Source organism: Ochlerotatus camptorhynchus, unplaced genomic scaffold, assembly GCF_037179485.1.
Source record: "Ochlerotatus camptorhynchus isolate MF236.1 unplaced genomic scaffold, CSIRO-AGI_Acam_v1.1 ptg000209l, whole genome shotgun sequence".
Classification (NCBI taxonomy): domain Eukaryota; kingdom Metazoa; phylum Arthropoda; class Insecta; order Diptera; family Culicidae; genus Ochlerotatus; species Ochlerotatus camptorhynchus.
Window position 1 is genome coordinate 132843 of NW_027040699.1, and position 10885 is coordinate 143727.

Sequence of the window (10885 nt, forward strand, 5' to 3'; positions counted from 1 at the left end):
CTATAATTACAAAAGCAAACTTAAAATTACAATTATATGCAAATGCAAAATAAAACTTGACAAATCATCGTCAATCCCCTTATTCTTGGGCAGGGCCTGACGATGTGAATCTGATTATGATCAGTGAACGGGCACCATATAGCCCATATACATAGTACATTCTCTCACTATGAACCTGTCATTTCTAGCCTATCTGAACTATTTACTAAATGGGAACCATAACATGGGTTACGCTCCCCCTAAGCGGGCCCTCCGCATCCTATCTCTGTCTTATTTGAATGTATCAATATATAAATTGGAAATGACGTTCAATCAAATAAACCCATACCCCACTCACTTGGGCAGGCTTCAGAATCGATCAGAGTGGGAAGTGCGCTCTACACTCCAAGTTCCCTTTCTTTCAAATTCACCCCAAACTTGATATTTTACCCCTTTGAGTGTTGATTAATCACAACGAAACATTGTTACAGAGCACGGACTTGAGGTTACTAGAGTATCAAATAATCTAGGTCCTATTTAGGATTATATCTGACAAATCCAAATCTGGCCAACGCCAACCTTCACTTTTGGAAAATCAAACTTCTTATGCCTACCGTGCGGGACCGAAATCCGTACACCTAAGCACGAGAGAATCATTAACGGTCAATACTAAATAATGCTATCACATTATGCTCTGTATCACATCTTTTTCCTTTACATTTATCTTTATTTTTCCAATATTTGCAAACACCAGGTCTTAAAATTACCTTTAATTATTAGAAAAAAGGATTTAAATTGCACATATCTTGAATCAAAATCCGTACAGCGTTTTACGATTGAATCAAAATCCGTACAGTTTTGAATCGAAATCCGTACACTGTGTTGAGGATGAATCAAAATCCGTACATGAATGTAAATCGATCCAAATCAATGAAAAAAAACGTGTTGCTATCTTGAATAGAGTATTTTTTTTGTAGTTGCTTGGCTAAGAGTCCAAAACAGCTATATTCGTTTAAATACACTAGTTTACAGCATATTTGAACTTTGTACGCTGATGGTCATTTCCCATGTAAAATCGTGCACTGGATCCAAAAATGCAGTCCAAAAAAATCTCGGTAGGATAGTTTTGGAGATATAGGGGTAAGAGAGGCATAGTGAACAGGTGGGGCATAGTGAGCATCGCGCGTGCTCCAGCTTGGACTTCCGGCCGTTCAGATCAAATTTGTTGGCTGTAGGATCAATATCTTAATGATATTGATCCTACTACCAGTTGATTTGTTTCATGCAGTTGGAGATCCAGAGCCAAAGTACGGGATGCTCACTATGCCCCACCTGTTCACTATGCCCCTCCTTCCCCTAGCTAAAAAATTAAATGTCACGTTAAATAAAACTAAAACACAAATATCTCTGCAATGAAGTGATATTAATTATTTTAACGGCAAATTAAACGTGATAAAATTTTATTTCGATCGTTATAACACTATTTTTCCGTGAGAGTAATGGTAGAACCACCATAAACATTTTAATTTACATTGCTTAAAAACTTAGCAGAAATTCAATTTTTCTTAGGAAAACTTAAAAAACAAACTATTAACTAACAACAATACCATCAATCTCACTGACAATTGATGTTCAATTGATCGAACGAAAAAATGTCTTACCTCTAATTTAGCGTTAAAATAATTGATATAATCTCATTACAACCGGAGATATTTGTATTATAGTAATCAAACTTGTTTAAAGTGAATTTTCATTTTTAGCTGTATCTCAAAAACTATCCTACTGACATTTTTTTCGACTACATTGTTGAATTCAGTGCACGATTTTACATAATAATCATTCGTCAAAGGTTCAAGTTCATTTATTTTACTTTTACTTTTTTAACTAATGATATCAACGTTAGATTAATTGATGCTCCAATCGATTCAAAGGAGAGGTAACTGAATTCTTTTTATTTAAGAAGGTAACTGTTCTAGATTTTTATGCTAACTAATATCATGTTTAAGGATTAATTTCTTCCAAATTTTATTCTATACCAGTGCTTTGGGTTAAATATTCTTACTGGAGTTTTCCTCCGATCCAATACATGGCCGGTCACAAATTCTGAAACCCTCACCTCCTCCCTCAAATGCTACGTCATTTATGCATGGTCCCTAATTTGTATATGCGTGTTGGTGATATCCTGTAGGGGAGCTGCGTTGTTTTACTTTTTGGCTGGTTCTTGACGCTCTTCATTAAAAGATATTAATAATATAACCTTTACAATACGAATAAAATAAGAGAGTAGCGATTCAATACGGCATCTCTTATGGTGGTGAATTGAACGGCAAAATCCCTGGATGCTTCTTAGTAAGATTTCTCCGCACGCATCATTGCCATAGTCTTCTCCAAATCCTCCGGCGTGTATTTAGTTTCCATGATCTGCTGAAAAACATTGGATAAAGTAGAATCGTCATTAGTGATGCGCAAGTGTACGGATTTAGAATCAGCTGTTATATATGGATCGAAATCCGTACAGTACTAATTTTGATAAATAAATACCATATGAACGATCCATTGCTTAGAATTGAGATATAAAACGATAAACACTAACCTTTTTGATCGACCTTCAGAAAACTACTTGCAACCATCACTGAAATACGCTTAACAAACTGAAGTAAATCCGAGAGATTTTCTTAGAAAATCGTTAAGAACGCAACCGATTGACAGAAATGCCCGACACGTGTTAAGGTTTTTATTTTTCTTATTTTAATTGCATGACATGCTGCTTAATTGTTGACGTAAACATTAAGCTAATGCATGAATGAACATGAATATGTATTCATATATAATATTTACATTGTTATGATGCATATAAATAAACAAATTCAACAGGGTGTACGGATTTCGGTCCCGCACGGTAAACTCGCCCAATAATTGTAGCACTTGCCTGGAAACTTCACTGATTCGTAACTATAGTAACATATGTCAAGCTCAGTAAACGTGGTACCCGCGAGGATTTTTTTTTTGTCCACAGCCAATGAGATCAATCCAAATTTGAGTTCAGTTTAGTCATAATCGGAAAAAATGCAGGAGCTCAGCGAATAGGAATAGTAAATTTGCCTCATGTTTTCCTGTGGTAGACCTCAAAAATGTGTCGGAAAATGAGGAAAATTGACGCCAATTTTACGCAGTCTAGCAGTAGTACCAATAGACTGAGGGAAGTCAATCTTTAATTTTCTCATATTCGGGATTTTCTCCCTGGAAAACATGAGGCAAATTTACTCATCGCTGAGTTCCTGCACTTTTTGAGATTTATGAGTTAACAAAACTCAAATTTGGGTTGATCTCATCGGCCTATTATTTTTTTTGATTTTATGAACGAAAAAAAAATCCAAAAATTCGGGGTGGTTAATTTTACAGGAATGTGAAAAATGTTTATCTTTCACTGGTGAAAATTTCAGATACCCAAAAAAACGGTAAGAGATAGCACCTACAATTTTCAAAATGGACATTTCTCTGTGTATGAAAAAAACTCGTTTTGATTTCAAAATAGACTTTAAGCATAATCCTAAAATTCAACAAGTCAATAAAGCTATACCTGTCCTTCGGTTGGAAATCTCGTTGCGATTGGTAATATTTTGATCCTAATAAACTATCGGAGGCAGTAAAGAAGTACGGAACGACATGGTGCGTGCGATACTTTCAGCAAAGTACACATTTTCTATACCTTAAACTTATACCCAACACCTCAGAGGCCCACATTCTAACTGCTAAATGGTCAACATAAAAAAACTAGACCAACAATTGAAATAGGCGGAACAACCAAACGTAAAGCAATGGCTATAAACGCTAATAACAATGCCATTCGATAAAGGAAATTTGCTCTATCAGAAGCTGGTGTTGATGCGTTCAAAGCCCTCGTTTACGTTCATTTGTTCCACCTATTTCAATTATTGTTGGAGCTAGAAAATAACTATCCCTAGAAAATCATCTTCAAAGCGGACAGCAGGTGCAACGTCACCAACCCCCGGTACAGGTAATACATATTGAGTTTCAGAATAGCCCAATTCTCCCGCAGGCAGGTCGAAAGCTTTCGCCACGGATCCGGTGCGTCCATGTATTCCCGGTTGCCGACGCTCTTGTAGCAGCATTTGCTCATCACCCAGAAGGCCGTCATGCGGTTCTGCGTCTTGAGCGTCGTTTCGATCCCCCGGATGAGGTCGTTCGTTTTCAGCACCAGCAACATCTGGCGGTCGACCTTTTCCAGCACGTCGGAGATGTGCGGAATTACCAGTTTGCCTTCCTTTTGGATGAGTTCTTTCTGTAAAAGTAAAGATGGAGAGCATTAGAAGGGGGTAGGATCTTTGAAGGATCCTGTGAGAATACCAACCTCTGCATCGTCCTGTTTGACTTTGTCGATACCGCTGATCACCGAGTTCCACGGTCTACCGGTAACCATGCAAGCGAATAATCCCCACATACTTCCCTCTACGCCGAGAGCTTGCGCGTGCTTCTTCATGCCCATCTGGTCCACTTTCAATATACTAAGCCACAGTTTGGAGTATTCGTAGCGGAACTTTTCCGTCAGATTGGCGTACAGACCATGGTCGAGCAGTATCACCTCAGTGCCTCCCTTGTCCGACTTCTTCACCAGTATGTTACCCGGATGGGGATCACTATGAACGAACCCCTTCAGAAAGATCATATTCGCGTACAGTTGACCGATCTTGTTGGCAATGTCGTAGGGGTCAAGCTTTTCCTGCTTGATATAGTCGATGTCGTTCACTTGTCCGCCCTTGACAAATTCCATCATCAACACCCGGGAGGTCGTGTATTGCCAGTAGATTTTCGGAATCTTGAGCCACTTGTAGTCCTTGAACATTTCCGCAACCTTTTCGGCGTTGTGACCTTCGTGTTCAAAGTCCATTTCGACGGGGAGGTTCCGCTTCGTTTCATCCACCAGCCATTGGAACTTGAAGTCCGGGAATGCCCACGTTACTAATTTGACTAGCACTTCCATGGTCTTAATGTCGACCCTGGAGTTCCCCCGAACGTAGGGGTGTTGCACTTTGACGGCCACTTCCGTGCCATCTTTCAGAGTTGCCCGGTGGACTTGGGCGAGGGAAGCCGTTCCGAGGGGTTCCGGATCGAACGAGGAGAAAATGTCTTCCGGATTTACTTTCAGATCTTGCCGTATCACTTTGTACAGATCTTCGATGGGATTCTGTGGGGCATTGCTGTGCAGGATCTTCATCGTGTTGACGTACTCGTAGGGCAGAAGGTACTCCAAGGCGCCGATGTGCTGCCCAACCTTGACGTAGACTCCCCTGTTTGTACGACACAGTTCCAGCAGTTTGGCTGCCGCGAGTTTATGGGTTTCGCTTTTGAGCTTTAGGTAGGCCGGATCTTTCTTGTCGGGCCATTCCTGCTTGTATAGGTTCATCCTGTAGGTGGTGGCAATGTCGAATACGGTCATTCCCGCTCGGCCCAGCCGAACGATACCGATCGAGTTGATGTCGTAGTCGTTGGCGTGCAGACTGAGGGCGGTTCCCATCAGGGAACCTCCCACGAGACCATACTTCACGAGGCGTCTCGCAGGCCACATTTCCTCAGTGCCTAGGTTTGATGGGTGTTTCAGGAAAATTTATCCGCAGCTAAAAATAGAGAGGTGAATGTGTTATGTCTGTTTGTCTGTGAGTAAACTATTGAAGTAATGGTATAGGGTTGTTAGCGGAATGCTCAAATAAAACAGCAAAAAAGGTGCTTTATTAGTAAAGTAGTTTTTAAGAAGAGAAATAATCCCCGACAGTTCAGTCTGTGTGGCTCCAATGCCAAAGATTGTGATTATAAATAAATAAATAAACAAACAAATCTAATTATTAGTGATTTCGTCACAAACAATTGACTTCAACCCTGCCTGTGAGTTCTCTTTGGGATTCCTTTTTCTCCTCGGAATTCCTTAGAAATTAACCTCCAAACTTTGTATGAGTTTCATTTCAATACTGTTCAGGATTCGCTTGGAATTCTGCTTAGGTTTCACCTGGAAACTAAAGTTTGTCAGAACTACCTTCTAAGCAATTATTAGATTTGATTTAAAGTTTTCCTTACAATTCTTCCTCAACTCCCAAGGAATTCTCCGCCGAATTTTCTTGAAATTCGCATAAAATTCATTCATCAAAGTTTATGAGCGCTGAAAATTAAGCAAGATGCTTGTTTGACGTATTAGTAACTTCAATACATTATCTCTCGTACTTCAATACCTTATAATTCTGCTTAATTAGAGCTTTTGAATCTTCCCCGAGGTTTCCCGCGTTTTTCAGGTTTTAGCAGGTAGTAGGTACCCTGCTTAATCAGAAAGGATTAACCAATATTTCCCTGTATTGTAAGGACTAGGACATTTCCAGAGCCCCTTATTGTCCAGGTAGTCGACACCCTGTTATAAATAATAATAGGGGAGTTTTGACAAGGTTTAAGGACAAAACCAAATTGGCGAAGCAAAGTTAGCCCACGTGCATTTTAAGATTGTACTCGTGTACCTCCCCGTGACAATTTTGAAATCATCACTTTCATAGTCCTTTTCTCTCCATGGGGTCTAACTTTGATTCGCCAATTAAGCACGGTTTATATCACTATTCGGGTCAAACAGGTCGATTCCGGGATACCTGGTCGAAATGAAACCAATTAGTGTTAAAGCACACAACAAACACCACTTTCTACACAGTTTCAATGCTCAAGCAACACCCTCACGAACGGTCCAACCAGTGACACACATTTCGCAAGTTTTTGTAACTTTCTTTGCAGTTTCTCTCTCCCTGCTTGTAATACACACTTGCTGCAAGCGCAATGTATAACACCACAGCACCAAAAAACCCTTCGATTCAGGCTTGCTAACCTGTTGCAGGGGCCAATGACTGACTCATTCAATCAAACAAACAACACCAGCGGTGGCTGGTCCAGATTAATTCAACATAATTGACCTTGCGTTGCATCATCCGCTTCTCCAGGTGTGTGACACTACTTAATAGTCAAGATCAACCGGAATCGCTCGCTCTAGGATACACAAGCACCACGTTGGCGCGTGGTGAATCTCTATATGCTAATCAATAGACCACCGCGCCAAGTAACACTTTTTTCTCGAAAACAAAATGTATGATTATTCATAAAAAAAAAACTTGTTTCAGTCACCGCACCACCTCTCGTTCTTCCGCAACCCGGGCGGAACGCAAACAAAAAAAAAATTCCTTTGAAAGCGCGAGGGAAAAAATTTAATGACCATCACGGATTGGTACACGAACTTACGTAAATAAAATTGTTCAATTTGAGTGGTAAACTGCACGTACCTTCACCGCACTTTGATGGATTCGGCTTCTTCTCCTCTAAAACTACCGACTGATATGAAAATTTGTCGGTTTTAATCCATTTTTCCCTGATAAAAGGAAGAAATTTCACTTTTCTGACAGTCCAGATGGTGTGACTGCGAATGAAAATAACAATACGACGACTACGAGCACGCACGATTTCGCGACCCCGACCGTCAGTGGCTGATGGATGAATGAATGAAGGAGTGCGTCGCGTGGCGTCGACAAAAAATCACAGTGCGGCGAGAGTATCACACACGAGACAGACAGCGAATCAGATGCGAGCGAGAGAGACCAGGGTGGCCAGATTATTTTCTTCAATATCGGTAGTATCAAAAAATCTTTATCGGTAGTTATCGGCAGGCGTCTCTTGTATTTTCCCGTTGATAAATCCAAAATTGGCGGCTACTTGACCGTCAACACACGTTCAGTCACTTTACTTTACAGATTCACTAACACTTTTTTAAACCATATTAACCTGCCTTATGTTACTTGTGAGTGACTGCAGTGCACTTCGTTTTCTGAGCAGAACGATATTTTATTTATCAATCCAATCTCAATTTTTGAATAGTTACGAATATGTCAAACATCCCCATACAACCCAATTACCGCTACTTTTCAATAATTGTGAGCAGTGGGGGATGGAAGTACGGGTGTTTGAATGAGGGTTCGACATAATAATTTTCAACGAAGCTACTTCATATATTCTTGAAAAATCAACATGGTATTTGTACCAACTTCTCAATTATTAGTGGTAAAAGTGCAACATTACGTTAATTTTGATTGATTCGTCTCTAATTGTAGGTTTATTTCTCGGTTTATTTATTGTTGAATACCCTAATAACAATTACCATACACGAACGATAACCCAAATGATTGAACTATTCCAAAAATGGTTTGGGTGATACCCCGAACACGTCGTTAAGCAAATTAACCATATTGTTAAGTGTGAATCGACAGGCGGGTCGAAAATCTGTAGGACTACCGATAAATCTGTTGATCTGGCCACCCTGAGCGAGACGTTTCTCGACGTGCATCAGTTACAAGCGTTCCAAGCCTCTGATTTATGGCGACGTCACGTCAGTTGAGTTGGAATTGTAGGGTTCCGAGAAAGTGTTGCATGCTGTCGAAGACTTGCTGTCGCGCGACTGGAGGATAAAACATTATTACAGAAAATTTCCTCACCCCGCGACGCGCAGGATTGGGCGATTTTCAGAGAAAGATCGATCTTGATGGGTCGATCTTATATTTGGCTCTAGAATCGATCCACTGATTAAATCGGTACCAAAGAATCGATCTTTGATAGATAGATCTTTTGATTTTTTTTAATACGCTTGTTTTCGTTGGTACCCGTTGGAACGTTGGAAATTATTTCCTTTATAATATTCAATTAAATCACTGGCTAGATTTTTTTTCTTTCAATAAAATGCGCGCAGAGCAATCAGCAAACGAAAAACAAAGAGGAAATGAACGCCACACTTGCTTACTGTCAATGTGTGTGTCAATTCAGTTCGGTAATCAATTTTTACCTCTTTGGGTAGTTTTGAATCATTAATGATTAATCAATCAAAATGTATAATTCTGTTTCTCCGTGTAGACAAAATGTGTCGGCAAGGAGCAACGAGCACAGGAGGGAGTAGTACAAACTACACTGAAACAAATCGACATGTACCGTTTATTGGATCCATCTTATAACATAGCAATGTCAGCAGATTTATTCATTCTTTGTGATGATTGATAGATTCCATTGGATTATCACTTAAAAACTATGACTGCGATATGGAATGATTTCTATCGTAATTTCCCATAGTTAGTGCTTGATACAACTTTGCTTCGAACGTAGTTAGCGATAGGTAAGACGTATTTGAATATTGTCTGATATATTTCATGGTGAAAAACTGTTGATATGTCATGGGTGAGAACAGACATCTAAAAATCATATAAGTTTGCATTATGAGAAAATTCAGTAAAATATACCTGTTTTCATGATGAATATTGCTCACTAAAATATATATCTTATAAGATAATCATGTATATTTTATTGGAGTTGCTTTTAACGATTTTTGACGTTTGTTGATATGCCGCGTGTAAACAGACATGTAGAAACTATTGGACTAAATGACTTTGCAGCATAGGAAAACATGTATATCTCATTGGAATAGCTTCCTTTGATTTTTGAGGTTTAAAGATTGTAAACAGATCTATCCCAATCATTATATAGTAATATAGATTTGCCTTTTAAGAAATCCAGCAGCAAACATTTGTTTTGGCATAGTTTTCCGGGATGAATATCGCTCCCAATAAAAAACATCTTACATGATTGTTCTTTATGAATTATTGAAACAATTTTCAACGATGTTATCTTACACTCATTAAAATGATTAGTCGAGCCAAATATTGCTAACAACAATGATACTGTATTGAATAATCTTTGTTTGTTATTGTTCCATAAGATAAGGGGTTCCGGAAAAGAATGTATTGAGATTGAAAAAAAAAAATGATTCTACTGCAATATTTACTTTACTAAGATTCTAATTGTAAGCCTTATTCTAATCTCACGGCTAATTCAGATTCCAGCACTAGTACTCGAACCATGAACTCATATAATGTAGTCGTTGTTTTATTGCACACAGGAGCATTAAGCAAGATTTGAATACACGACACCACCGAAACGGAGCATAAATATGTCAGTGTTATTTTTCTTCATGCTAGCATAACGTTGCACTACATGCCATGCCGGGAGAGCTGTTCTTACTTCATGCTTATTGAACGAGCTCAATCTTGAAGTCAGCCGGGGCCCAGTGGAATCGAGCGCAGACACCGAAAGCATTCACACCTCAACAGTTCTGGATCGAATCCCAAATCAGCTACTATAAAAAAAAAGACAACTGTGCCTGATATTTATATTTCGATTTATTTTTAGAAATCGATTAAATATACGTGTAAAAATACGAAGTAAATTTCATGTGATTTTCACATAAACTTTACTTCGATTGATTTATGACACATATATTATACTGTGGTGAAAAGTAAAGCTTATGCTTATGGGTTTCAAATCCATTTCAGTTAATTATTATAATTTGACCGATTTTCATTTATGATATGACGATCATATAAAAGTTACCAAATTATCAGCATTGTAAATGTATCAGATATTCATATAGAATTTACCTGACACATTTTCAATCATATCATTTTCAATGGATTATCTTATAGTGCAAATTTATAAGATTTCTACATAACAGGAATATGTCATATTGATTCAGTGTAGAGTCGGTGTATAATGAGTCACGCCAAGAGTGAAGCCAAGTCTACCTATTGAGCTGTCAAACCGGCTACCTATCGTGCAGAGTAAACAAACATTACGATGCTATGAAAGGTCCACGAAAGGTATTGCAATAAAATATAAAATATAATCGAAGAAATGATCATAAACTCGCAGTCAGCAATAAATTGTCATGGGATACGTTTGGTAATGATCACTTATGAGAATTTCTACTATTTTTGGTTGAGATAATTTTACTAAATCACTGATATAATGATTTACTACAGCCGCTATTTTTTTC

At 38.6% G+C, this 10885-nt stretch overlaps 1 protein-coding gene across 1 annotated transcript; it reads right to left on the reverse strand.

The window, feature by feature from the left end:
- Positions 1-3909: 3909 nt before the first annotated feature.
- On the reverse strand, positions 3910-7467 carry Adck1 (aarF domain containing kinase 1). The gene is made up of 3 exons (XM_065224169.1): positions 7302-7467; positions 4352-5615; positions 3910-4282 (listed from the first exon to the last, which is right to left on the reverse strand). Exons 2-3 carry the CDS (start codon positions 5564-5566, stop codon positions 3941-3943), a joined length of 1557 nt encoding a protein of 518 aa, XP_065080241.1. The 5' UTR covers positions 5567-5615; positions 7302-7467; the 3' UTR covers positions 3910-3940.
- Positions 7468-10885: the final 3418 nt, after the last annotated feature.